Source organism: Giraffa tippelskirchi, chromosome 5 (genome assembly GCF_054371585.1).
Source record: "Giraffa tippelskirchi isolate mGirTip1 chromosome 5, T2T-mGirTip1v1.2.pri, whole genome shotgun sequence".
NCBI classification, from domain to species: Eukaryota; Metazoa; Chordata; class Mammalia; order Artiodactyla; family Giraffidae; genus Giraffa; species Giraffa tippelskirchi.
This window is the reverse complement of record NC_137279.1, coordinates 172,514,073-172,540,526: the sequence shown is the minus strand read 5'-3', so window position 1 is coordinate 172,540,526 and position 26,454 is coordinate 172,514,073. Positions and strand designations below refer to the sequence as shown.

The 26,454-nt window shown below is 49.3% G+C and overlaps 1 protein-coding gene across 3 annotated transcripts in view; it reads right to left on the bottom strand.

Moving 5' to 3' along the window:
- TRABD2B (TraB domain containing 2B) overlaps positions 1–26,454 on the bottom strand; it is a 225,357-nt gene that overhangs the window by 197,337 nt on the left and 1,566 nt on the right. For all 3 annotated transcript variants that reach the window (XM_081485180.1, XM_081485179.1, XM_081485181.1), the window contains exon 2: positions 24,365–24,925. In XM_081485180.1, coding sequence (XP_081341306.1) covers positions 24,365–24,925 — 561 coding nt within the window. The remainder of the gene's footprint in view (positions 1–24,364; positions 24,926–26,454) is intronic.

The window sequence follows — 26,454 nt, the reverse complement described above, 5'->3', positions numbered from 1 at the left end:
ACATGTTAGAGATTTATGAACCACTGAACTTTGCATTTCTCTAAGCAAGGGGCTTTCCAGGTGGTGCTAGTGGTAAAGAACTTGCCTGCCAATGCAGGAGATGTAAGAGACGCAGGTTCGACCCCTGGGTTGGGAAGATCCCCTGGAGGCAGAAATGACAACCCACTCCAATATTCTTGCCTGGAGAATTCCATGGATATAGGGTCCACAGGGTTCCAAACACCTGGACACGAGTGAGGTGACTTAGCACAAGCAAGGGGCTGGCCCAGAGCAGATGAGTGAATGAAGTTGCACATGAAGCCTTAAAAGAATGCGCAGCCTGGTGTAAAAAAAGAGGAAGTCCATCATAATGGAAATTCCCAAACCTAGTAACCCCTGCAGAACCAGTCCTGTGAGGTTTCAGCGAGCGGACAAGGGAAACTGTCCTGGTCCCAGGTGAAGCCAACAGAGAGGATGCTTGAATCTGCTGTGTCCTCATGACCAGGAGCTGGGCACACCCTCTCCCTCAAGGGCATCACCACCTGTTCCCATGCCCGACAGCTGTGTCCCCTAACTTCCTCACTCTTCTGTTTTAGCCCTACCTCCTGGTTGGCCTGACCCCTTTTCCAAAAGCTATGGGAAGGGTCCCTCCCCAAGTTCCACCCAGCTCTGCCCTGGATTCAAGTATTTATCCATTTCAAGGGCTCAGCAAACACGGGTGAACAAATAAATGGGTAAATAAGGGAATAATCAGGGACTTCTATTTAAGTCTTCATTATCAACCCCTCCTTAGGAAAATGTGTTATACATTTATTCATTCAACAAATATGTATTAAGTACCTTCCATATACAGGGTACAGTGCTGGGCTCTGGGATGAGTGGAGAGCAAGTAATAGCAGCTTTCCAAGTCCTTCGACCTTTACTTCCTCCCCTCTCCATTTAACTATTCTGCACTTATTTTTAAGTGTACTTTCTTCAGCAGGTTTGGGTCTCACCCTTCTAAGCTCAACAACTTTCCATGTCTCCCACTGCCTATTGGAAAATGATCAAATTCCTTCCACTGACATTCAAGACCTGAGATTTAGCTGGATCCTCTACTCCCTGCCTCATCTCCTGCCTCTCACTCCCTCTTTCCCTCCACTACACGCGCTGAGGGCCAGCCCTTGCCTGGGATGACCTGCCTGGAATGCCCTGCCTGGAATGTCAGCTACTGCTGTGTTACAAACCACCCCAAGGCTCTGTGGTTGAAGGCAACAATCCCTTCTTTTCACTGTGGGCCAGCGAGCGGTTGACTGGTCTGGGTTAAAGCCAAGCCGTGTGTCCATCTGGGCTTGGTTCCTCACTGCAGGCTGGGTTTCAGGTCTACTGTGTTCACCGTGGGGTCCAGGATGAGCAGCCGGCAGCCACACGGGGAATCTCTTTCTATGGTGGTGGCAAACACGTGAGAGTGTGAGCCCAACTAAGAAAGCACCTCAAGGTTCTGCTTGCTTCAAGTCTGCTAATGTCTCATTGGTCAAAGCAAGTCCCATGACAGAGCCTAAAATCAAGGAGCCGGGAAGTACACTCTGCCCAACAGGAAGCCAAGGCAAGGTACATGGCCAAACCTGGCATCACTAGAGAATGGCAGAAGGGGGACGTTGTGAGTATTTCTGAACAATAGTCTAACACACCCCATGAACTGCAGCCTGCCAAGCCCACTAGGCTCCTCCATCCATGGGATTTTTCAACCAAGAATACTGGAGTGAGTTGCCATTTCCTTCTTTAGGGCATCTTCCCAACCCAGGGATCGAACCTGCAGGCAAATTCTTTACCATGTGAGCCACCAGAGAAGCTGTCTAACACACCAACTCTGCCTAATGAAACTGGGCAGTATGGTAAAAGAAAGCAAGCTTTGGAAACAGGAGGCCTGGGTTTGTATCATGCGCATATTACTTTCTGGAGCCCTCCAACAGTGTGTTTCCAGAAGACTTCACTAATTCAATCCACACGCCCCTAAACCCTACTGTCCGCAAGCATACCACCTGGACCCTGAGGCAGGCTGGTGAATGAAGAGGCCCGCCCCTGATCTCCTGGTGGTATGAATGAAGCTCTGAGCTCCCAGAGTGTTGCTCCCTCATCCACAAAGTGGAAAAAAAAACCTTGAAATACATGAGAAAACTGTGGGAAGCTGGCCGGCTTTGAATGCAGTTACAAGTGGGCCAAGTCCTATTTCAAACACCACTTTCTTCTGTGACACCCAGGCTAGTGAGTCCTGTTGGAAGCGATTGCTCATCAGTCTGAATGCTAAAACAATTAACTACTGTGTGGTCGAAGGCTCATCCAATCAATGGGAATTTATCGAGGTCCATCAGCCAGTTAGGCCTGCTCAGTCAAAACCCCCTGCCCTCCCCGCAGACGCATCTCCTGATGGGAAGATAGGGGCCTTCTTCCTGCATTCCGACAGCACCCGTCCAGCACCAGGCCCAATTCGGTGTTCCATCCCTTCCGCTGTCCAAGACTCCAGAATCTTCTCAATCACTTTTCTCACTCTTTCCTGGAAATAGCCTCCAAGACTGAGATCTGCACCAAAGCTTTCCCATTCACCCAGAAAGAAAAATGCAGTTAATCAAAGCAATCTGGACTTCTCTTTCCATTCCCACCACCCCTCCACCCCCACCCCAGGACGAAACCTCCCTAAGTGATTAAATGTTATAAGAAGGATTTGGCATATTTACCTTGTCAAAGTTTGTGCTTTTGTGGTGCCTCATGGAACACAAGCAGATTAAAGAGCCAACAGTGAGATGGACGATCAGCAGAGACCAATGAGGAAAGAAAACAGCAAAACCTCAAGATAAAAAGTCCCTCTTGGTCTCAGCCAATAACCTCTAATCACACACAGACGGGGCCAAGCATATAACTAACAGTTCCTTTCCGGCAAAAATAATGCTAATTAAGTAGTTATAAAAATTATTGTTATTATGAGCTGTATCATTATTATTATAAAAAATTAAATACTGGCTAGAAATTCAAAAGTCTTTCTTCAGGATCTAGTTCCCTCCGGTTTTTTATACAGTGGTTCCCCGTGGCCCTTAGGAGACAATGGACTCCTTCACTCTAGCATCAGAGGCCCTCCAGGCAGTGGTATCAACCTAGTTTCCAATCACTCACCCATCCAACAGTTTTTAGTTTTTAGCCCCTATTCTGATCCACATGCTGGTGCATGGGTGCTCAGTCCCTTCAGTCATGTCCAACTCTTTGCAACCCTATGGACTGTAGCCTGCCAGGCTCCTCTGTCCATGAGATTCTCCAGGCAAGAATACTGGAGTGGGTTGCCATGCCCTCTTCCCAACCCAGGGATCGAACCTGCGTCTCCTGCACTGCAAGCAGATTCTTTACCCACTGAGCCACCTGGGAAGCCCCTGTATGCTGGTAGATGGGCCATAATTGTGCCCCTCCAACACTATCTACTTCCAATTCCCTAACAAAGGCCCTGGCCACATGGCCCAGTCCCCTCAATGCCTTTCCAATTCATAGCTCTATTTCCATCTCCTCCAGGAAGCCCTCCCTGATACCTTCAGGCATCCCTGGAGACTTGTGCTTTCTTTCCCTCCTGTACATGGATGGCGGTATACTCTTTGCTAAATATGCTGCTCACACTCAGTCCCTGCACTGTGCTTACGTCTTAATTTCCACAGAGGCAGGGACCACAACACCACACAGTAATCGGTGCTGAATTAACACTTGTTGACTGACTTTACTGTGGACATAATTGAACACAAACTAACATGTGCTTACTTAATGGCAGGTGGAATAGGAAAAAACAACTTCCCATGGGCTGGGCATGGGGAGAGGCAGAAAGGCATCCGTCTCAGTGCCTGGCACATGCCCAGCAGGGTGTGGCGGGCGGCCAGGCCAGGTCCACCCTTCACATCCGAATCGCCTGCCAAGGACATCTGCCCTTTGTACTCACCCCTCAATTGAGGGGTGGACTGCCGAGGAGAAAGGTGGCAACTGAATCAGCGAACAGAATGCTGTCCCCATCCCTCCAAACGTGTGGTGGAACCCAGAGGTGCCACTAACAGCAGTGCTAACAAGTGGGATTCTGTGGGAGCTACCCTAATGCACCCGAGTATTTGCATGTTTACCTCCTTAACGTGATCCTCCTCGGCCTCCTCTACTTTCAGTTAATGGCACCACCAGGGACCAAAGCACGCAAGCATGCTTCAGTTTCTTGATCTCTCCACAAGCAACTCATCAGACACACTGTCGACTCTATCTCCAAAATGGAGCCAAACTGACCTCCGCCTGCTTTCCCCAGGTCCAAACCACCATCATGCATGCACACTGGTGTCCCAGTTTCCTCCTCTCTCAACTCCAGGAGGGCCCATTCTGCACACCACACCCAAAGCCATCACTTACGTAAAAAAGAAAACCCGATCTCCCCTGCTCTGAACCAATGGCTTCAAAATCTAAATACCTTCTTTTGATCTGTAGGTCTCATGAGATCTCACGCCACCTCCTTTCTGCTCCATCTCCTGATACTGTCCAGTACACAAAGGGCTCTGATCATGACATCCTTTCCGTTCCCTAAGTAGGCCTCTGTGCTTGGCATCTGCTGCTCCTTCTGCCCAGAATGTGCTTCCCAGGTTCTCATGGCTGGCCCCTTCTCATCCCTCCAGACTCAGCTTGAAAACTACCTTCTCTCGAAAACCCCAGGAAACCAGCAGCTGCTCCTCCCCTTCTTTTTTCCCCCTAGCCTCCAGATCCCTCTCTAGCCCATTGCCCTTTCCTTATACAATTTATCATGCTCTAAAATGATCTCCTCATTCATTGCTAAACCCTCACTTCCATGCAGGAAAAGAATTTCTGTCTCATTCACAGCTATATTTTTAGCATCCGTGACAGCGCCCAGCACAGAGCAAGTATTTGACAAACACAGAGCATGTGTTTGGGCAGTGCCCAAACACACTGACTGGATGAGGAGCAACGCTCCCATGCCTTAGGTACAGCCTGCTCACAGCGACATTTTGCCAAAGTGGATAGTATGGAAAGATGGGATAAAACAAGTAACTTTCAGTGGAGGAACCTGACAAAGAGTGCCTGAGCCAGGTGATCAAGGTTAGTATCAGCAGTGATAAGTCAGGTTGGCAGTATGTGCCCTTGACAGAATGTGATGAACATGGCTCTTTATCCCTAGTCTTTTTCTCCTCAGAGCGTAACCCCAGACTAATCATAATAAAAATAGCAAAACAAACCCCAATTGAGGGCCAAATATGTTATTACTCAATGTCAAGGTCATCAAAAACTAGGTAAGTTTGAGAAACTGTCCCAGCCAGGAAGAATTGGAGGAGAGATGATAAGTAAATGTAATATGGGATCCTGGGACAGAAGAAGGACATAAGGGGAAAACTGAGGAAATCTAAGTGAAGAATGGACTTCAGTTAATAGTTCAGTTCAGTTCAGTTGCTCAGTCATGTCCGACTCTTTGCGACCCCATGAATCGCACCACACTAGGCCTCCCTGTCCATCACCAACTCCCGGAGTTTACCCAAACCCATGTCCATCGAGTTGGTGATGCCATCCAACCATCTCATCCTCTGTCGTCCCCTTCTCCTCCTGTCCCCAATCCTTCCCAGCATTAGGGTCTTTTCGCATGAGGTGGCCAAAGTATTGGAGTTTCAGCTTCAACATCAGTCCTTCCAGTGAACACCCAGGACTGATCTCCTTTAGGATGGACTGGTTGGATCTCCTTGCAGTCCAAGGGACTCTCAAGAGTCTTCTCCAACACCACAGTTCAAAAGCATCAATTCTGCGGTGCTCAGCTTTCTTCATCATCCAACTCTCACATCTATACATGACCACTGGAAAAACCATAGCCTTGACTAGATGGACCTTTGTTGGCAAAGTAATGTCTCTGCTTTTTAATATGCTATCTAGGTTGGCCATAACCTTCCTTCCAAGGAGTAAGCGTCTTTTAATTTCATGGCTGCAGTCACCATCAGCAGTGATTTTGGAGCCCAAAAAAATAAAGTCAGTCACTGTTTCCACTGTTTCCCCATCTATTTCCCATGAAGTGATGGGACCAGATGCCATGATCTTAGTTTTCTGAACGTTGAGCTTTAAGCCAACTTTTTCACTCTCCTCTTTCACTTTCATCAAGAAGCTCTTTAGTTCTTCTTCACTTTCTGCCATAAGTGTGGTGTCATCTACATATCTGAGGTTATTGATATTTCTCCCAGCAATCTTGATTCCAGCTTGTGTTTCTTCCAGCCCAGCGTTTCTCATGATGTACTCTGCATACAAGTTAAATAAGCAGGGTGACAATATACAGCCTTGACATACTCCGTTTCCTATTTGGAACCAGTCTGTTGTTCCATGTCCAGTTCTAACTGTTGCTTCCTGACCTGCATACAGGTTTCTCAAGAGACAGATCAGATGGTCTGATATTTCTATCTCTTTCAGAATTTTCCAGTTTATTGTGATCCACACAGTCAAAGGCTTTGGCGTAATAAAGCAGAAATAGATGTTTTTCTGGAACTCTCTTGCTTTTTCAATGATCCAGCGGATGTTGGCAATTTGATCTCTGGTTCCTCTGTCTTTTCTAAAACCAGCTTGAACATCTGGAAGTTCATGGTTCACGAATTGCTGAAGCCTGGCTTGGAGAATTTTGAGCATTACTTTACTAGCGTGTGAGATGAGTGCAATTGTGCGGTAGTTTGAGCATTCTTTGGCATTGCCTTTCTTTGGGATTGGAATGAAAACTGACCACTTCTAGTCCTGTGGCCACTGCTGAGTTTTCCAGATTTTCTGGCATATCGAGTGCAGCACCTTCACAGCATCATCTTTGAGGATTTGAAATAATAATAGTTATTATTATTACTATTATTACAGTTAATAGTAAGATGTCAGTATTGATGCATTCATTGTTAGAAAGTACCATATACTAATGTGAGATGTCAACAACAGGGGGAAGTGGACACAGAACTGTACTCTCTTCTCAATAATTCTGTAAATCAGAAACTGTTTTAAATTTAAATATTTATTTAAAAAACACATTTGTTATGTGAATGAATGCACAGCAATAAATATATTTTCATGTCTTTTTGTAAGAATACGCTGAGCACAGGCTCCAGTATGATGCCAGGAAAGAGACAAATTCTTGAGTCTGTGAAGCACCAGGGCTGCTCTGTTTACAGCACTGGTTTGTTAACAACATACTCAGGAACACTGTCAAGGAAGACCTCAGCCCTCTCCTAAGTGGACTTCCAATGGTTCAAGATGAAAAGCACTTAGGTCAACGACAAAAATAACAAATCCTGCTCTCTTCAAATCCTGCTCTCTTTGAAGACGAGTCACATTTTTCCAGTGCTCTCAAGTCCATCCAGTCACAAGCATTGCTGAGGGCCTACTGTGCACCCAAGCCCAAGATCAGCTTAGTAGCCAGCTCCTGCACTAGACAGAGGACCAAGTCCCACCTACAGTAAAGCTGGTCCCACACTTTCAAAGGGTCAAATGGTACAATACAGACTATAAATGGCACAGATGTCCAGAGATAACAGATCATGGGAACTAGAGGAATCAAGGAAGCCTTCCTACAGGAAGGGCCAGAGTGGATCAGGAAAAGGAAATAGGATTTCGAGAGCAGAGTGAAGGAGAGAGGTAGTCAGGGATCAAGCACCAGTAGAGTCAGGGCGTCCAAAACCAGCTGCAAGTAGTCTGACTAGACTTGCCGGGTCTCCTAGGGAAGCCGTGGAAGAGGAAGTTGCTTTGCTGAGTGGAGGCTGGAGATCCTCCTAGACTTTTCAGGCCAGGAATCAGCACCTCCTCTAGGGAGCCTGCCCCAAGCACCCAGTGAGCCCTCCGTCCTCAGCGCCCCTTCCCCAGCACTCTTTCATTGCTCACACCAGCTTCATCCTTCCTTGTCACGTGCTGTGTGCATTCCCAAGCCCTCTTTCCTGCCCACCTGCAGGCCTCCTGGGGGCAGGATCCTTTTCTGCCTCCTCTTAGCCTGCTCTAGAGAGCCCTGCACATCGTAATGGCTCAGAGAAACATCTGGTGAGTGAATAAAAAGAACAGCCAATTAATGAGTAGATCACAGTCTAAGAAGTCAGGACTTTACCCCTCACACGACAGGGAGGCCTACAAAATTTGCAGAAAAATACACGATCAAAACAACATTCCCTTCCCCATCTCACCAGCCCCTTCTCTGCTTTCTTTGCCTTTAATACTTAGCCTATCCTGACTTGTTTCTTATCTGTCACCTCTCAGTCATTCAACAAACTTTAGCTGAGTGCCTACTACATGCCTGGCCTGTTCCAGGTGCCAACGATACAGGTAACACAGAATTCTCTACTCTCATAGAGCTGACATTCTAGTGAGAGAGTGAAGGGCAATAAACAAAATAAGGAAGTAGAATATATAGAATGCCAATCGATGATGCGTGCTATGGAGGAAAACAGCAGGAAAGAACAGGAAGTTCAAGGGAGTGATCTGCCATCTTAAATAGGTGTCACAGGGAGACAGACTACCTCTGAGCAAAGACCTGAAGGAGGCGGGAGAGAGGATTTTTTTTTTTTCGCATCCACTGACACATGCCTAGTACCTGCAGCAGTACCTGACTGGCAGCAGGCACAGAAGAATGGGTGTGTTGAAACAGTTAATTCATTTCTTCATTAAACTTTTTATTTTCAGATAATTGTAGATCGATAAGCAGTTGTGAGAAGTAATACCCTTCAGTCAGCTTCCCCCAACGGTAACAACTCATGTAACTGGAATTCAATATCAAAACCAGGACTGCGACATTAACACAATCCTCTCATGTGATTCAGATTTCAGAGTTTTATGTGTCCTTGCTTGTGTATATGTACGCAGCATATTCAGTGGTGTGCAATTTATGGTTCCTTGCTTGTGTATATGTACACGGTATATTCAGCGGTATGCAATTTTAAGGCCCAATTTCTTTCTGACAATTAGGAGGCCAGTTGAAGAGTACAGAGCTGGAGGAAAGTGGGATGGAGCAGGCTAGGCACTTCCACACACGCGAATTCTGTTTAATCCTCACAGCCCTTCAAGAGGGTAGGTGTTCTTATCCCCGTTCTACAGACGTGAAGACTGATAACTGCAGGGCTCAGAGAAAGGAACTTGTTGAAAGCCACACAGCTGACAGGCGGAGAAACCAGAATCCCCAGCCCGTGACTGTCTGGTTCCTTCACTGGGGCACATTCCTGCACATAAGAAGGGCCTGAATTTAAAGAAAAAAAAAAAAACAGAAGAAGCAGGCACCCAGAGGAAGGCCTGGCTCCAGGAAGGGAGAGGAATCAAGGGAGGAGTTGATGAGGATGTCACTGGGATTCTGTGTGCGGGAGAACAGAAGTACCATTCATGAGAAAGGATGGAGAGCTGGAGAGTCCTCAGGGAGGGGCGAAGGGATGTCCTGGCTCAGCCGGACCGGATGTGCAATCTTGGGCAAGTGGATTTACACCTCCGGACTTTGTGTTCCTCAATGAGACCAGGCTGAGAATGGCCACCCAACCCATCTGCTCCAAGGCTAAGGAGAGATGAAAAGGTAGCCCTCTGGCAAAGCCGAAATGCCTGACCAACTGCCAAAGCCAGGAAGAAGGCGACCCAACCCGACAGCCCAGACTGCCTGCGGTCTCCCGACGAGAACGATTGGCTGGCTTCCCCAAAGATGAAAATGAAGAATTTGGGTCAGCAGGCAGAGAGAAGCTCACTTTGTTTACAAGAGACAGAGAGCGTGTGTTCCTATTAAATGCCTTTGAATCGCAGCGATGATGAGAGACCCAGGGCTGTTTACCACTCGGGATATTTACTTTTCTCATATACAAATCAGTTTGGGTGCCGTCAGAGCTGACGCCACCTCACACTGCGGCCCTCTGACGTCCCTGTGCTTCCCCGGTGCCCACACATGGTTTGAATTTGTCAGTTTTAGCAGCTTTCATTTATATTGTGTGAGGATCACGGAATGACCAGCAAACAGAAGCTCTGATCCGTGTCCTGGAAAAAACACAGAAGCGTGAGGAAGGGGGGCAGGGGGAGGGCTGGGAAGACGCCTCCAATCCCAGGAGAAGCACTGAGGGTCTCCGTGGGAATGAAGCATCAGCGGGAAAGCATCGCGGGTGAGAAGGGGCTCAGTGAGCACAGCTGCCAAAGCTGAACACCTGGGCGCCACAATGGGACACATGGCTGCCTCCCTAGATGTTTGACCTCCTAGAACTGAACATCTGGAAATCTGGAAACAGAGTGGGGGTAGTTGGGGGCTTTCTGTTTTCCACCCAGATACTCAGGCGGTGATGTGAGGGTACAGCTGGTAATTTTACAGCTAACCCCAGGATCCCTGGGTGTGTACTGGGAGCCAGGCTCCAGGCAAACTCAGGTCATCAGATGAGGGTCCCGCCCTCGGAGAACTTCAGTCTACAGAGGAGACAGACATGTAAACACATCAAAGACAATAAAATTTAAAAATGCCCTTTTCCAGTGAGGTCAGAGCCAGCAGAGACAGCGGCTTTGCAGCAGCGGGATGCCATGTGTGTCTACCAAGTGCTCACATCCATGGAGTGGGTTCGGCCAGGGAGGAACTTGCCCAGGCTCATGCTGCTGGACTCCTGATCCAGTGCTCCCACGATGGACAGACCATTTACGAACTGCACATCCTCCCGTCCCCCACCTCCCAGAACCACCTGCCTCATCCCACTTCCACACTGAACAGCTGGAATCCCTCCCCCCACTTCTGCCATCAAATGGGCCGTACAAAATGCAAGGCCATGTTATGCCACAGTAACTATTTTAGAAATGGTGATCAGGGTCTCAGGCTCCTCACAAAGAGCTGATCTACTCGGCAGCCAGACCACTTTTACGATCCTGTTTCTAAGAGACATACCCACGTTCCTGTTCCAGAAGCTGAGAGTCCTTCTCCTTTGGCTCAGCACTGAGATCAACTTGGAATTATTGAGGGAAAAGACCTTCACATGGGAGCTCCTCCCTCAAGCCAAGGGGCTTGGGAATTTCCAAGCAAGCCTGACTGAGGCGCTCCAGTATGATCAAAGGACACAGGAGTGGGGAACAGTGCCCCCCAGTGCACCTAGGATGGAGTCTAAATTTCTTAATATGGCTTAAGAGCACTCCACCCTGTGGCCCGTGAGCCTCCCTGGCCAGTCCCCTGATCTCCTATTCCACCAGCAAGCACTCTCCATGAGAAAACAGGATAGACAGTGAGTAAGGACGGTCCCTCAGTCTGAATCAATATCACCATCAGCTCCCACCCCCATACTGGTGCTCCTCCTGAACCCTGGGAACACCTGTTTGTCTTTCTGTACTGATCTAAGGTGGCACTGTACTGCCAAGTATAGTATGAGCATAGGTATGAGTTCCTAGCCCAGCCAGGTACTCAAAAGGCGGGGGAGGTCTGTCTATTGTATACAATGAGCATCTTCACCAGCAAAGAAAACTCCTGGACAGCAGGGATGTTGTCTCATCCATCTTGACAGCATCTGTAAGGCCTCCCACAGCCCTGCAAAGCCCCAGCTGCAGGTGGGGCTGGGGGCTCAGGGTCAGCACTCAACCACGACAGGCAGATGGAACTGTTACCCTACGCAGCATGGGCTCCTGAGGCTGGGGGTTTAGGGGAGGCCCTTTGTCACACTTCCTCCTCCTGCACCCGCCCTAGAGAGCTACACAAAGAAGTATCCCAGTTGTCCAGCCTGCCCCGTTATAAATTCACAGCCACCACTCCTGTTGGGCCCTCGGTCTGCCCTGCTATTCCTTCACCTGCCAAGGTCAGCTTCTGCTCTCAACCCCGGCCCCCCTCCTCACCTTAGGTCCTGGCCAACAGACCACTTCCCTCTCTCCTTTCCAACGTGGCATTCTTCCTTAGGAGGGAACATCAGAAGTCTATCAACTCCCTGCTGCTCCTAATCTTTCTTATTTCTAGTCCCAGAAGAAGAGCTATGCCTCCCCCATCCACTCCTGACCCCTCCACTATCAGATTTCAGTCCCTTTTCATAGATGAAGAGAGTGTGAGTGCCCAGACTCTGCATCTAGACTTCTTGGTCTGAATTCTAGATCCTCCCCTCACCAACTGTGTGACCTCAGGTAAATGAAATCACCTATCGGTGCCTCAGTTTTCTCACCTGTAAAATGGGGTTGAATAATACTATGTCCCTGAGAGATTGTGGTGAGGATTCAGCAGGGCAGTGCATATATAAGACTCAGACCCATTCCTGGCACTCTGCTGTGAAGCACTTCTCTCTGGGGCCTCTTCAATCCCTCCCTTTCTCACCAGCCCCAGACTTGTGACCTGGAAGTAAGCCTAGCACAGTGATGTTCCCAGCAGTTAACTGAAGGAAGGAATGGATGGGTGAAGAGTTCTATAATAACTAATTCAATTCACTGAGTAGACACAGGGTACTTCTCTTTGGGAGAAAGAGGAGAGGAGAAATACATACTGAGCAGCACAAAGAGCACAGCCCACTGAAGAGCTAATAAAGTCCGGCCCAGGCTTTAACCCCAATTCTCCCTATCACTCTGAGTCACTGCCATTAACATCCCAACCCCTGTGCAAAAGAGGAAAAGGACCCTCAGAGAGGGAATGGCCTCAGCCCATGCATGAGGCATGCAACCTGTGGCAGAGCTGGGCCTGTAGCAGTCTTCGGCCTAAGCTTTTTTCCTTTTTGATGTGTCCACACTCCAGGGAGTGGTGGAAAATCGTAGGCAAGCTGAACTAGAACAAGTATGGCCAGATGGTCAGAAAAAAATAACCACGCTCTGGGTGATGAGGTTGCATGGTCCCAATCAGGCCAACCCCTCACCCTGCTCTGGATGACGCTCAGTATAGAGGAGACTCAAGGATCGAGAACCACCTTCTCTATGGGATGGGCTTCGCCTCCAGACACAGTGTGAAAATGGGCCAGTAACAATAATTAAACTGACCATGACTTAAGCCACCACAATTAACATCCATTACCTCTGAGTGTGTGCCAGGCGGTCAGCTCTGTGGTGGATATGCATTACCTCATTCACTCCTCAACACACCAGGAGGTGGATGCTATTACGAGCCCCAGCTTTTCAGATATGGAAACAGACCCTCAGTCATCCAGTCTGAATTGGTGGAGCTGGAATTCTAACTCTAGCTCAGTCCAGTCCCTTTCTTAAAGTATCAAAAGAGCTAAATTCTGGCTCCATCATTCTGCACAAAGTACTTAGTCTCAGCTCCTAAAATGGGAGAAATGATACTTACCTTTCAGTAGTATTTTAGAAATTTACTGTAATAAACCCGAGGTCTAGCACATAATAGGCACTAAATAACAATGGCTGTCTTGGGAGCTGGAGAGGAAAAGGAGAGAGTATAGTCAATGGAAGGAGGGGTAGAAAAACCTTCCTTGCAAACCTTCTGCCTTTCCCATCCGGCACTTCTGCCTAGCAGTTTCCTTCCCCCAGGTAAGGCCTCTCCCACTCCTATCTGCACGGGCCCTGGTCCTGTTGAAACTGCAAGTTCTCTGTTAAGAATCCTGCATCCCTTTCTCATCAGCCTCTCCATAAAACTACACTGATGGAAGCAGAATAACAGAAAAGTCACCTGCAAGACCACCAAAAGGCCTTGGCATGGGGGCTATAGTGTTAGGTCAACTAAACGATCAAGTTCAAACACAGTGACCGTGCCAATTATGGCCACTGAGGTCCCAAAGTAACTCAGTTCACCCATCCACAGCCCATACACAGTTCTTCAGACTGCATCTCATCCCCATCAGAGGGTCTGGAGCTCAAAAATATCCCATAATCCTGAAGAATTTATAGCCACCCAACTAGTTCTCCTGGGGGGCCACTGAGAGTCAGAATAGGGGAGATAGGGGGTAGGGACAGGAAACTGGACCAGCCCCCTTCAAGGTGTTTTGTCTGGGGGGTCGAGAGGACTTGCAGAGCTAGAGTTATTGCATGTGAAAGACTGTGGAAACTGCAAACCTCGATGCAAATGGTTGGAATTATCATTGCCAATTAGGCTTTTGTCTCTCCTCAAACTCAAAGCAGAGCAGTTCAAGGAAAGGAAACCGTGAGAACTAGGGCAAAAAGATGAGACAGGGAGGTATCTGAAAGGCTTTCTCTGCCCACATCTTCTTTTCTCAAAAGCGGTTTCAAATGGGGCTGGAGGCTTAAATTACAAACTGCCTAGAAGGCGCACTAAGTCGCCAGGAGGTAAAACTGGTCAGGAAACTTTACAGAACCGTTAACAGGGAGGAAGCAGGTAAGTCCTTTAAACAGAAGAGGAACTGGAAAAGGGCTGGCCTTTTATCTGTGCACTTTGGCTTCCCAGGGCAGGGCTGGCCAGGGGACGTGGCTGCAGCTTGCCGTGTCTCCTGTACAGTCGCCAGGGCTGACCGAGGGGCAGGCAGGGCCGTGTGCAGTGCTTCTAGGAAACATGCATCTTCGTAGGGGAATCTCACTAGCGGAATCTTCGTCTGAGCAAAGCCGACCGCTCTCTGACCCTGACTGGAGCAGAGGTGGGCAGGAGTGGGAAGCCGGCTCCCAGAGCACATCCATTACCTGCCACAATCAACCCCCCTCTCTTTGCCTACTGCTCCCCGCTGTCCACCATCCTCCACAGTGTAAGGCGCTTCTGCTCCCTTCCCTCCCCATACTGGAAGGCATCACCGGGGAACAGCATCGTTCTTCTTGCTCACTTTTGTATCTCAGCACAAATCCCAGTATCTGGCACACTGCTACTGCTGCTAAGTCGCTTCAGTCGTGTCCGATTCTGTGCGACCCCATAGACGGCAGCCCACCAGGCTCCACCGTCCCTGGGATTCTCCAGGCAAGAATACTGGAGTGGGTTGCCATTTCCTTCTCCAGTGCATGAAAGGGTAAAGTGAAAGTGAAGTCGCTCAGTCGTGTCCGACTCTTAGCGACCCCATGGACTGTAGCCTACTAGGCTCCTCCGTCCATGGGATTTTCCAGGCAAGAGTACTGGAGTGGGGTGCCGTTGCACACAGTGGGGACTAAAAAATCATTTCTGGAAAAAGTATATGATGATGCTAATTTAAAGATGCAATAACCATGGGTGTCTGGCACTTCATATTCTGTTAATCCTCATGGCAATCAGATGAAATTGACAGATAGGAAACTAAGACCCAAGAAGGTTAGGTAACTAGCCTTAGGAGACCTATATTCCTGATGAGTCCAGTGGTTCTGGGCCCTGCCTGAAAGAGCACTGGCCTGTCCTGGGCCCTGCCAGGAGGCATCCTAGGGGGTTTCTGAGCTGAGTCTGTGCTATGCTGGGTGAATACTGACTAATTCTTGGTTCTGAAGGTTAAGTCAGGCCAGGATGTTCCTCGGAATGAGGAAGCTAGAGAGGAAGCTTTATACAAAGGAACAGGCTCACAAGGTAAGAGCCACTGAGAGGTAAAATTGAGTGCTTTCCCCTGCTCTTCCTGATCTGATGGAGAGAAAAGGAAGACATATATATATATAGGGACAGGAATATATATATATATATATATATATATATATATATATATATATATATAGGGCCATGCCCTATAAAGGGCATGGCAACCCACTCCAGTATTCTTGCCTGGAGAATTCCCACAGACAGAGGAGCCTGGTTGGCTAGAGTCCATGGGGTCCCAAAGAGTCAGACATGACTGAAGTGACTTAGCATGCACAGGGGAGGTGGATGGTGGTTAGGGACTGATCTGAAAAATCCTGCAGGTCCCCCCCCCAACCGGAGAAGTCACCTTGCCTAGTCAAGGGAGGAACACAGACCAGCAGCAGGTGCCACTGAAGAGACTGGATAGGACCTAGGCTACAGCAGAGACAGCTCCAGGGCCCTGACTTGTGTAGGCCAAGTCTCATGACCTTCTGGCTCTTTTCAAGGATAGTCAAGCATGCAGAGTGGCCCCAGTACAACTCACTCGCTATTAGGGACTGCAGATTTGTGCCACACCACCCACATGCTGAAGCTCTAACCTCCACTATAATAGTATTTGAAGATGGAGACTTTACGAAGGAATTAGATTTAAAAGAGGTCATGAAGGTGGGGTCCTCATGATGGGATAGGTGCCCAACACCAGAGCACTAACTCTTTCTTGATCTCTAATATAATGTCATCAAGAAAGCCTCAAAAAAAAAAAAAAAATCAAAAACGAAAAGGAAAAAAAAAGCTTACAACACTGGAAGCCAATCACATCATTGCATCTAAACTCAGACTGCCTGAGTTATGATCAGGCAGTATCAGCCAAGAGGGGACAGTCCAATCTGGTGACTTTCATCTTCTTGGATGAAAGTCTAGCTATAAGGAATCATTTGCTTGAAGGGTCCAGGTTTTTCAAATGACTGCCCTTAGGGACCCTTAAAGCCAGACCATAAAAACCAGGAAGGGCTCTCAGGTAGAGGAACAGCATAAGCAAATGCATGGAGGCCTGATCAGGGACTGTGTGACAGAGAGAGGAAGAGAGGACCAGAACAGGTCGGCAGCACGGCAGCCCAAGCAAAGTGGCAAGTATGGGTGAAATTAAACATTTTTAAGTGAAAATAAAGTGGGGGATGTAGTGACCCTGGAGAAGCTCACATGAACTCTGAGTAGTGAAATGGAGAAAAAAAGAAAAAGAGGCCTTTGTTTGCAAGGAACAGACAGGAAGAGAAGACACCAAAGCATTCCAGGATGGAGAGAGAGAGAAATTCAACAGTGACCTGTGGGTGTCATAGAGTCCTCACCAATGGACCAGTGATAGCACTGAACTGCTTCCATGTCTCAGGTGGGCAGTCTGAGGCTTTCTGTGAATCCAGAGGCCAAGACACAGCCTCCTGTTAGCATCCAGAGCTGCCAACACCTCAACCACAGGATACACCACAGGGCCCCAACTTCAGAACTGGAAAACATACAGTCTCATTTTGTAATCAACTTTGAGCATATTTTGAGCTGGGTTGATTAGGAAAGAAAAGACAGCAGCAGTAATAATTACAATAGAATGTAAAATATGTAACTGGTGAAAGAATATCATAAAATACCATCACACATTTCACGGAGGGAAAGAATAGATGTCACTGCGTCATCAAAGAAAGGCTTGCACCAAGTTTTCCCAAGCCGATGAGATTTAGAAGTATTCTGGGAGGACTTCCTGGAGGAGGTACAGCATGGAGCTGAGCCTTAGAGGTCTGAGGATTCGGGAGTAGAAGAGAAAAGAAGGAAATTCCTGCAGAGGGAGGGGGCCCGGCACATGCAACAGCATTTCCAAGCTTGGGGCAACGTTCTGTGTTCCAGCGGATATTCTGCACAGATTTAAAAGCCTGCGGATCCTGGAGGAGCTGCTAGGCCAGACGGCTTGGCAGCCGCTGAGCAGAGCTGAAGGCTGGGCCACCGGCTGCCTGTGGATTAAGTGGGCGGACAGAGAGCCAGCGATGGGAGATAAAAGGGAGTGAAGTGGATAATATTTAGAAGCAAACTCGAGGGGGAAGAAACACGGCCGCCTGGCTGGCTGGCTGCAGGCTTGTCCTATTCTTTAGTTTCCTCCCTCGGAAAGCTGCATTACCAGGCGACCTCTTCCTGGCTTTGAGAGATGTCCAAATGGGAACTATTAACAAAGGCACGCTCCCATTTTTATCTCCGTCACAAAGTCAGGCTTTTCTTTGGCCTGGGGAGGGCGGGAGGCTGAGTTGTGGGGAGGAGATCACTGTGTTTGAGGATGGGACTTCTTGGAATTCTTGAGAACTGGTCCCTTCCAACTCTAAGATGTTAGAAGTCTGTGTGTATGAGCTGAAAAGTCTTCAAAGCTAAGGGGCTAGGATTTCACAATGTGAAGTTTCTTCGAGTCCAAAAATGCCTCTGAGGCTAATGTTCTAAGATTTCACCATTCTTAGATTCCCTGAGTCTCCAAGTCCCAGCTCAGAGATTCTGTAAATCAGGAAGACTTCATGCTGCGAACTTCTGATTCAGAGACAAGAATATTTCATGACATCTTAGTCACACCTCCGGCTTTATGGCTTCACTCTCCTTTGATGGAAGCACCTCAGCCATCCTAAGTGTCTGCTTCTGAGCTTAGTAACATTAAATGTTAAAGTCTGAATTAACCAAGTCAGGGGAAAAAAGAAAAAAGGATAGAGCCTGCTGTGCTGGCAGGGGCTCTTTGCAAACAGCTCTCTGGGCACACAAAGAAATTGAGAGTACATATGTCTAGGAGTCAGGCCTCGGGGGGTCCTCCAGGTGACTTCCACACCATGTGACAGACATTGCTGAACAGCTCCTGACCACTGGGCTAGGGCGGGAGCACAAGCAGCCTGCTCCCAGGCCAGTATCTGGAGCTACAGGTGTGGACTGGGCCAGCCTATGCTTAGAGCCAACACTGACCCCGAGGCTCTCACTCTGTGGGTGACACTGGGGAGAAGATGGCTCAGCATGGTGCCGGTCCTTAGGGGTGCCCAGCTGGTCTTAAGAGAGGTGTCTTACCCTTTCGATCCGGGGAGGGCACACGGATCTGATAGGAAGCCACAAATAGGGATGAGTGCTATGGACGTGAGAGGCCAAAGGTCAGTGCTGCTGTAGCTGCCATGGAGGCCCAGCAGGTGGGGGAGGGGGGTAGGACTCGGGAACAGCCATTCTTGGAGGATGGGAAGTGAGAGGTGGGTTCCGTGAGATGGGAATGTATGACAGCAAGAGAAAGGAAGAACAGGCTGTCCGTGTGATGTGCAGGCAGGACACAGGGGAGACTTAACACACAGGCTCTCCATGCCTCGGTTTCCACGGCTGTTAAGGAGAAAGCACTGATAACGCCCCTGGCTTGGCAGTAAACTGTCCAGGGGAAAAATCCAGGCTGCTCCCCAGTGTCTGCTCCCAGTACTATCCTGGCTGACACGAAGATGCTCTGGTTGAATGAATGAGGGAGCCAGTGAGGGGGGAGTCCTGGGGAAGGGCAGGCTGCAAGGCTGGGCAGCTGTACACCAGACTGCGCCACGACGGGCTGGGGCTCCCTCTGCTTGACAGGCAGGAAGCAAGAAGCAGCAGGTCACCCACTGGAACCAGCAGGCTTCAGGACGAGTAGATTAGGTACAGGCAGCAGCCTGCCATGGACAAGCTGGCCAGCCTCTCCCAGCTGCGGAGAATTCAGTCTGGAAATCTCAGGGTGGCCCAGGCCCTCCAAAGTACAAGGACTGCAGAAGAGCACACGGAAGTCAGAACTGGGCCGGTCCTGGAAACTGCGGGACAGAGCGGGCAATCTAGGTCCAGAGAGAGACAGGACAAGCCAAAAGTCATGGCCAAGGCAGAAACAGGGTAGGGCTAGAGCCTATTTTGTACTCCACTGCCCGCTTCGGTATTTCCACATTTTGTGTCCTTGTAGGATGGTGAGGAGCTATTACCGTTCAAGGAGGGAGCGCCTCACTGTGGCTTGTGTCAACTTTCTTCATTCATTCATTCCATAGTGGTGGACGAAGGAAGGGAAGCAGGGATGGACATATCATTGCTTCTGACCCTTCATTCTCTCTCTAAATCCCAATTAAGCACCCCATAATATGTGCTGTTCCCTCAGATGTGTTACTAGATCTAGGACCTCTGACTATAACCAAAGAAGTGAAGAAGTGAAGTCGCTCAGTGCTGTCCGACTCTATGCGACCCCATGGACTATTGCCTACTAGGCTCCTCCATCCATGGAATTTTCCGGGCGAGAGTACTGGAGTGGGTTGCCATTTCCTTCTCCAGGAGATCTTCCCAACCCAGGGATTGAACCCGGGTCTCCCACACTGTAGGCAGATGCTTTCCGATCTGAGCCACCAGGGAAGTCATAACCAGGGAAGACTATAACCAAGGAGACCCTTTACTCAGTTGTGCTGCCTAGCCTGTGCTAGGGGTGCTGTCTTCACCTTGGTCCCTTGGAAGCTGGGCAAGCCTTTAGAAGAAAGAAAGATAGCATGCTAAGTCGTGTCCAACTCTTGCAATCCCATGAACTGTAGCCTGCCAGGCTCCTCTGTCCATGGGATTCTCCAGGCAAGAACTACTATTTTAGAATCAGATCTAATTTCTAAGCCAGGGAGAAAATCAGTTTCAGCACTTTTCAATGATCTCTTTCAATACATTTTTTAATATTTTATTTTTTAGCGAGATACGATGATCTCCCTGCACTACAATACACACACACACACACATCACCAGATAATGCCATCTGACTGTTAAAAACAAAATTACGTCAGCTCTCGGAATCTTGAAAAACGCAGACTCTGGCATCAGACACACTCACGCTTGAATCTTGAGTCCGTCTGACCTGGCTGTATAATCACAACCGAATGACTTAACCTATTAAGCCTTAATTTATTGTCTGTAAAAGAGATACAATGACAGGCCTCATCACATCTCTAGTAGGATTAGAGATGATGTAATTACGAGGTCTAATATAGCTCCCTGTATGGAGACACAGCTCAGTAAATGATGACTTTGGGCTTTCTAACTCCTTTGAGAGGAGGCTGTAGAATTTTACAAACATCTTGGACACCCTCGGCAGCCACGCCCAAGCCACACACACTGGATGATGAGCGTCGGCGTGCGAGTTAAATCACAGCCAAGTTCAGAATGGCAGTATCCTCGTGTTTTCATCTTGCCTCGGAGCCCTTAGAGGGCTCCTCATCCAGTGCCTCCACTGTACTGAGTGGGGGCCACTGAGGCCCCCTAGAGGGAGAAGAAGGTCCCCTAATCAGTCCACAGCGTTCGTGGCAGCTGGTACCAATCCCCAGAGGCAGCCAGCAGAGCTGATTGAAATGGGCAGGTCTCAAGATTGTCACAAGATCTAGACTCGAGACTCAGGCATCCTCAAGCCCCTGAGCGCAGGGGCTACCACCACATCCTATTACTCCAGCTTTACTTTGTTCAGCAAAGCACAGGCAGTGGACATGGCTGCTGGGAGAAGGTGCCAACAGGGGAGGGTGATGCTTCCCATGCAGCCTTCTTTCCTTGCCCTGAAGCCTCCCAGACTCGTTTCCAAGCACAGGCCCTATGTCCAGGTAGTCCTCTTACCCTCCTGACAACCCCCACACAGGTCGTGTCGGTTCACATCCTCACAAAACCAGCTCAGTTGTAAAAAGAGAAAAAAAAAAAAAAGGCTAGTCACTACTGCTCCATTCAATAGATAAACAAGAACGCCAGAGTTATACACAAGTCATTGGCTTTGGAGCCAGAGCTGGGACCAAAACCTAGAAGCTAGACTCCCATCCCTCAGCCCACTATCCTGAGCTCCCTGTAAACACATCAGAGAAATCTTTAGAGGACCTGCCTTTACCCATCCCTGCTCCAGCCACAGAGCCAAAGGAAATAATTTCTCTAGAAGGATAAATTCTCCAAGAAGTAAACTGTTAAGCCCTTTACCCTAAAGGAAAGAAGGATACAAAAGAAAGTACTGAAGGAAGAACTGCAGGACAAGAATCACCTAGACGCAGGGCATCAGCGTAGGGCAGCATGGGGATTGCATCCTTCCCTGAAGTCAGGCAGACTGGCTCTGTTCCTTATTAGCCATGTGGCCTTGGTCAAGTCATCCAGGCTTTCTGAGTGCCCACCTAAGAAAGTCATAGGGTTGTGAGACTCCAACAAGATGAAAAAGCGGTGAGGAGCCTCCTGCGGGGTGCCTGGCACATGGAGTTGATTATAATCGTCCCATGGAATGTCAGGGTTGAGTGGCTTGAATGATGACCTAATCCCACTGTCTCATTTCACAGATGGGAAAAACAAGGGCCAGAGAGGCGAAGTGACTTGCTCAAGGTCACGTAGCAAACACACGGTGATGTTGGGTTCAGTGTGCTCAGTTCATAATGAAGTTAGAGACCAGGGCCAAGAAGCTTGATCTTTCATGCTGTGCAAAGATGGAAGAAACTTTTATATAAGTCCTATCTTTAGCCGGTATAGCCTTTCTCCATTTAGCTAGGGAAAATGTGGTATTTCTGACTAGAAGAAAATATAAGAATTTTGAGAAATACTAAAATTAAAACTAAAATCCCAGGTCTTAACAAAATGCACTCTCTTTTCAAGCTTTTTTTTCCCCTCACTGTCTTCTCTCATTGCTCCCCCCTCCCCAAATATTTTGCAATAACAGTAATGCTGAGAGGAAAGAAAAAATAAAAATCTGATGCACTTAACAGATATTTCAGTACAATAATGCATCACAGATGTTCATATCAAACTGTGCACGCGTGCATACAATTTTACTGAGGAGGCTGTTGTTGCATTTCTGACTTTGGGCTTGGGGATCCCTAACAACTCCATCTGCCCAGGCTCTAGAATCGCTCCCTTCCCAGTTAGCCCATGTCTGCCCACGAGTATGGAGGAGAGATTTCATCACCTTGCTCCAAAATGATAACAGGACAAATTGGCGGGGTCAGGCACTCTGGCAGGTGGTGAAGGGTGTGCAGATTAGGGAACCGGGAGGAGTCCTGTTTTCTTTTGTTCAGGACTTGCTTCCTGAAGCCCTCTCAGGGAGCTGGACCCAAGAACAATTTTCAGAGTGGGCCCAGGCTGGTGATGGGGTGGGTGCATTTTTGAAACCAGAGATTTGAGTCTGTTTGATCTTCAAACGTGGGCTTTGGAGACTGTCAGCGGGCTTCTTGCTGGCCGATGAATGGCTCTCAGGAACTTTTCCTAAAACATAACCTCACATGCTTTCCAGCAAATGTTTTCAACCTACCAGAGCCATCCTTTGGTTGCACAGCAGTGTTTCCAGACCTCGAAGAAAGATAGTTTTGTTGTTTTAAGAGAGACAGATTGAAGCCAGGGGCTGTTTAACCAGAGGGCCTGTGTGCTCCCTTCGGCTCTGGTTGGATTCCTCTGTAGTTGGTACAAAGAGGATGTTGAGAGGGACAGTGGGTCGCCCACCTTCCCAGCCTAAAAAAAGACATCGAGGCCAGACGTGAGGCCTCTGAACAGAGAGGCCTCCCACAAACCTGTCTCCAAAATGAGATGGGCGGTGAGCACTGGGGAGCCTAATGCAGATAATATCAGCTCCTGAGGCTGGCAAGAGAAAGGCACTTCAGAGGGAGCCAGCCGGTATGTTCAGAGGAATCAGCGCTGGGCCAGAGAATGCACAGGATTTTTCCCCGCGGAGAAGGAGTCAGGCGTAGTCAGAACCCTGCGGGGCGTGACTAACTGCCCCAATATTCCTGCCACCGGGCCCTCTGGGTAAGGACTCCACAATTATGGGAGAGCCAGCAGGAGAACCGACAAACCCGCCTTTCATTTGGCCGGCAAATCAATCTGGCTTCTTACCTCCCTGGGGACAATATTGCATTTCCCCTGGAAAAACAAAAGCCAGAGATCTCTGAAGGGGGATCAGTTTCTGCTCCTGTTTCCCTGGTGAAGAGCTTGCAGCATCTCAGGAGCACAAGCAGGTCTGATTCCAGCGGTAGAGCTTCTAGTACAGACAATTTACCAGGCTGGCCCCTTCCTGGAAAAGCATGTCTTGGGGACCACACCTCACTTGGGGCATGGGCCCAGGGCCCTGTCTAGGGTCCTGCTTGCAGGAGCCACCAACCCCTGACTCGGAGCACCGGTTCTGGGATTGACAGCCCGTCTCAAGGCACAGATGTGAACTCATTGTTCCCAGGGCCTCAGAGTTGAGTTTGGGGCCAGTGAGTTGTGAGTGACCTCTGCCCATGGAGACAGGGCTTTTAACGACACTTTGCTGGATAAGCTCCGCCCTCCTCCCTGCCCCCATGCCTGAGGTTCAGAAATCAGAACTGTCAACCTTGTGAAGTGAACACATCTCTCTGAAATTATTAACCCCCAGACTATCCTTGCTGACTTTCTCTCAGCCTAGGGAGGCAGTCCGAGGGTCACATGGAGCTTTGTAGAAGCCCCGGGAAATTTGGCAGCTCTTAACCTCAACTTGCAAGCCAGGGCCACCAAACACCAGGTCCATTGCACCTCCCCTGCCTCCCAACCCCAGGAAGCACATCTCCCTCTATGCACGTGTATACACACACATACACACACACACACACACACACACACACACAAAACGGTTGCCCAGATGCATCCTCCCAATGGCCTCAGGACAGCCTCCTGCTCTTGAGACCCCAGGGCCTCAGGGAAAGTCAGGTGCAAACCGGCAACTCTCTCTGTTTCTCATCACTGTGATGCTCCGAGGGAAATTCTTTCTGCTTGGGCGGGCACAGCAGGTGGGGAGTGTGTATAGCCCCGCCAGGTAGCACACTGAGACAGAAGCAAACACCCAAACTCTCACCCCCGAGTCCAGCACACACCAGTTTGTCCTCATACCACCACACAGGCAGCCCCAGAGCTGCCGCACAGCTCGAAAGATCCTCTCCCTTTAAGGGAAGGACAGGGTCTGGACGCAGGAGGAAGACAATCTGAGAAGAGGAGGAAGGCACATGGGAACGCCTGGGCTCTGGGACCCAGGCGCCCCGTGCTTACCTGGGAGAAGTTGAGCCCATTGAGCGGATGGCATTGCTCCTCCACGCGCTCCACGGCTCCGGTGCTCTTCTTCATCTTCTCAGCCTGCTGGGCTAGGTAAAGGTCAAGCACGGGCACGCCACGGGAGCGAACGTCGGTCTCCGTGAGTGAGTTCACCATGAGCATCACCCACACCGGCCTCTTGCGCTCCCAGTTGCCGGCGATGGCGTTGAATAGGTAGTCGGCGTAGAGCCCCTTGCCCCGCTGCGCGGGTGTCATCCATGACGGCATCATCAGCTTCACATAGTCCAGGTGGCGCTTCAGACGCCAGTAGAGCTCGCGGGGCAGCACGTCCTGCAGGTTCTCCCCGTGCGGCAGCAGCTGGCAGCTGGCCAGCGCTGAGATCGTGTAGGGGTCGGTCAGGTCCAGCTCGAAGTAGACGCGGGCACTGGCCTGGAAGGCTGCCTTGGAGTTGTCTGGGATGAAGTCCCAGACGCGGGTGTAGGGGACGTGGATGGTGCCAAACAGGTAGGCTGGGGGGTCGCGCCGAATAGTCCACAGGAAGGAGTTCAGGTCCCTCTGCTGCAGAAGGAGAGGTGAAGGAAGGCAGTCAGGCTGAAGCCAGCAGGTTAGAACAGAGGGGGCAGGTGGAGGTGGGGATGGAAGACAGAGACAGACCTGGGGCCATGGGAAGGAGCAAGGGCTTTGGAAACTGAGACCCACATTCAAATCCTGGCTTTGGCCTGTCTTGGCTGTATGATCTTAAGCACACTGTTTCACTTCCCACAGACTCAGTTTCCCCATCTGTAAAATGGGAGCTGAGAGCAGCCACCTCAAAGATCTTTGGGAGAATGAAAAGACACAATCTTTGTAAATAAGCCCTGAGAGCCGTGCCAGGCTCAGAGGGAGTGAAGGCAGTGAAGGAAGCTCTCGTTATGATTGGCTCTAGCTGTGAGTGCCAAGGACTGCCACACCACCTGAGAATATTTAATCTTGGCCAAGCCAAACCTTCACCAGCGGTGTTTCAATGTGGAGGGTGGGGAGAGGGGGACCAAGAGTCCTGCTCTGGCAAGAAGGGAGGAAGTCATATAACTTTTAAATCCAACCATTAGAAGATACACGCCAAGAGCACTTTGAAAGCAGAACACCTATTAAAAATAGCCTATTTAAACAGCTACTTCCCCATTCAGCAGGGCGGATGCAGTTTTCTTTTTGGAGGGCAGGTCTGGGGTGTCAGCTACTCTGCTCCACCAGCTGAAACCACAGATGAGAAAGTGCTTTAAAACCTGCAGGCTAAGTAAAGTCTCAAGGCCCTGGTTTGGGAGGGAAAGATTCCACAGAATTAGTCCCAAGAAATGTACATACTTTCCAGGCTCCTCCCCTTAAAAGGTGTACCTGGGCTCCAAGTCCAATTGTCTGCCATCACCTAGGCTCCGAAGAGGAATGTGTGTATGTGTGTGTGTGTGTAGAGATGAAGGAGGGTCGTGAAGACATGGGTCATTTCTCCAATCCAGTTTAGGTCCAGGGGTCAAGGGACATGAGAAAGGGTCTCTCTTGTCTCTCAGGCAGAGTCATTTTCCACCCAGGAACATCCTCTGAACTGTCCACTGCCATCCACCCTGGAACACCCCCTGGACCGTCCACTGCCAGCCACCACCTGCAAGCTTTCTGTCAACTCATAAAATTATTCTGCCTGATTCTAGTACAAAAAAAAAGTATTTGTCGGGGTGGGAAAAGGGAATAGTACCTTACTTTACTAACAGCCAACAAATGTAAATCTCAGCATCCTGGTGAGAGACTAGCACTGAGGACTCTGCCTGTCACCAAGCTCCCTGTTTTCACACAAGTCAGGTCGCTGGAGGTGCACCTTGCCCAAGGTCAACTAACTGGGCAGCCAGTGAGGACCCTACAGACAGTTTCCTGCCCCCTGGTCTCCAATCCAGAGTTATTTTCAAGGCACTACTTTACACTTGGAGGGAGAGAGACTGAGGGAAATCAAGGGATTCTTTAGTTTGGAAGGAAAATCAGGAGAGCTAGTAATTACTCAACCCCCAAAGAAATATCAGGCCAGCGTGTGCTGGCACTTTCTTTTTCTCTCCTCTGGAATCTTC